Here is a 453-nt window from a genome sequence, read left to right as displayed (position 1 = left end):
CCGCTCGCCCCATGACTACAAATTTCGTCAAAAATCGCAAGGTCCTACCTATACACGGAAGTAAACGCCGGGTTGTCGTCTTCAGTCGTGACAAACACCAAGTAGCAGCCCGCCAGGTGTTCTTCAACGATCTGAGTTACAAGCGCATCAACATCCTGGAGATCTGCGCCCCTGTGGTGATCAGCTGACGAGGACTGACTCCTCACAGCTGATGGAATGTACAACAAAACACCCACGATGCAGAAGGACTCCAGGACGCATCGCCACATCTCTTTCTCTGTAACAGGTTCGTTTTTTGTTATTTCCAGAATGGGGGAAGGAATGTATAGAAAGGTATATTGTCGAGAAGATGAGGCCATTTTACCTTGTGAAACTGACAGAAAACGGCAAAAGATATTGGCAATAAAAAAGTAAGAATACTTCATACCAGGGCCATCTCCAAATGAAAGTTGG

At 46.4% G+C, this 453-nt stretch overlaps 1 protein-coding gene across 1 annotated transcript in view; it reads right to left on the bottom strand.

Annotated features, from left to right (window-relative positions):
• The window catches only part of LOC119592067, a gene marked incomplete at its 3' end in the record, with an annotated part of 1,305 nt that extends 983 nt beyond the window's left edge, over nt 1-322 (bottom strand). The window contains 1 exon segment of the mRNA XM_037940878.1: nt 49-322. Within this exon segment, the coding sequence (XP_037796806.1) occupies nt 49-269 (221 nt within the window).
• Between the last annotated feature and the right edge of the window lie 131 nt (nt 323-453).

This window comes from Penaeus monodon, chromosome 29 (genome assembly GCF_015228065.2).
Source record: "Penaeus monodon isolate SGIC_2016 chromosome 29, NSTDA_Pmon_1, whole genome shotgun sequence".
NCBI lineage: Eukaryota > Metazoa > Arthropoda > Malacostraca > Decapoda > Penaeidae > Penaeus > Penaeus monodon.
This window is presented reverse-complemented; position numbering and strand designations above follow the sequence as displayed.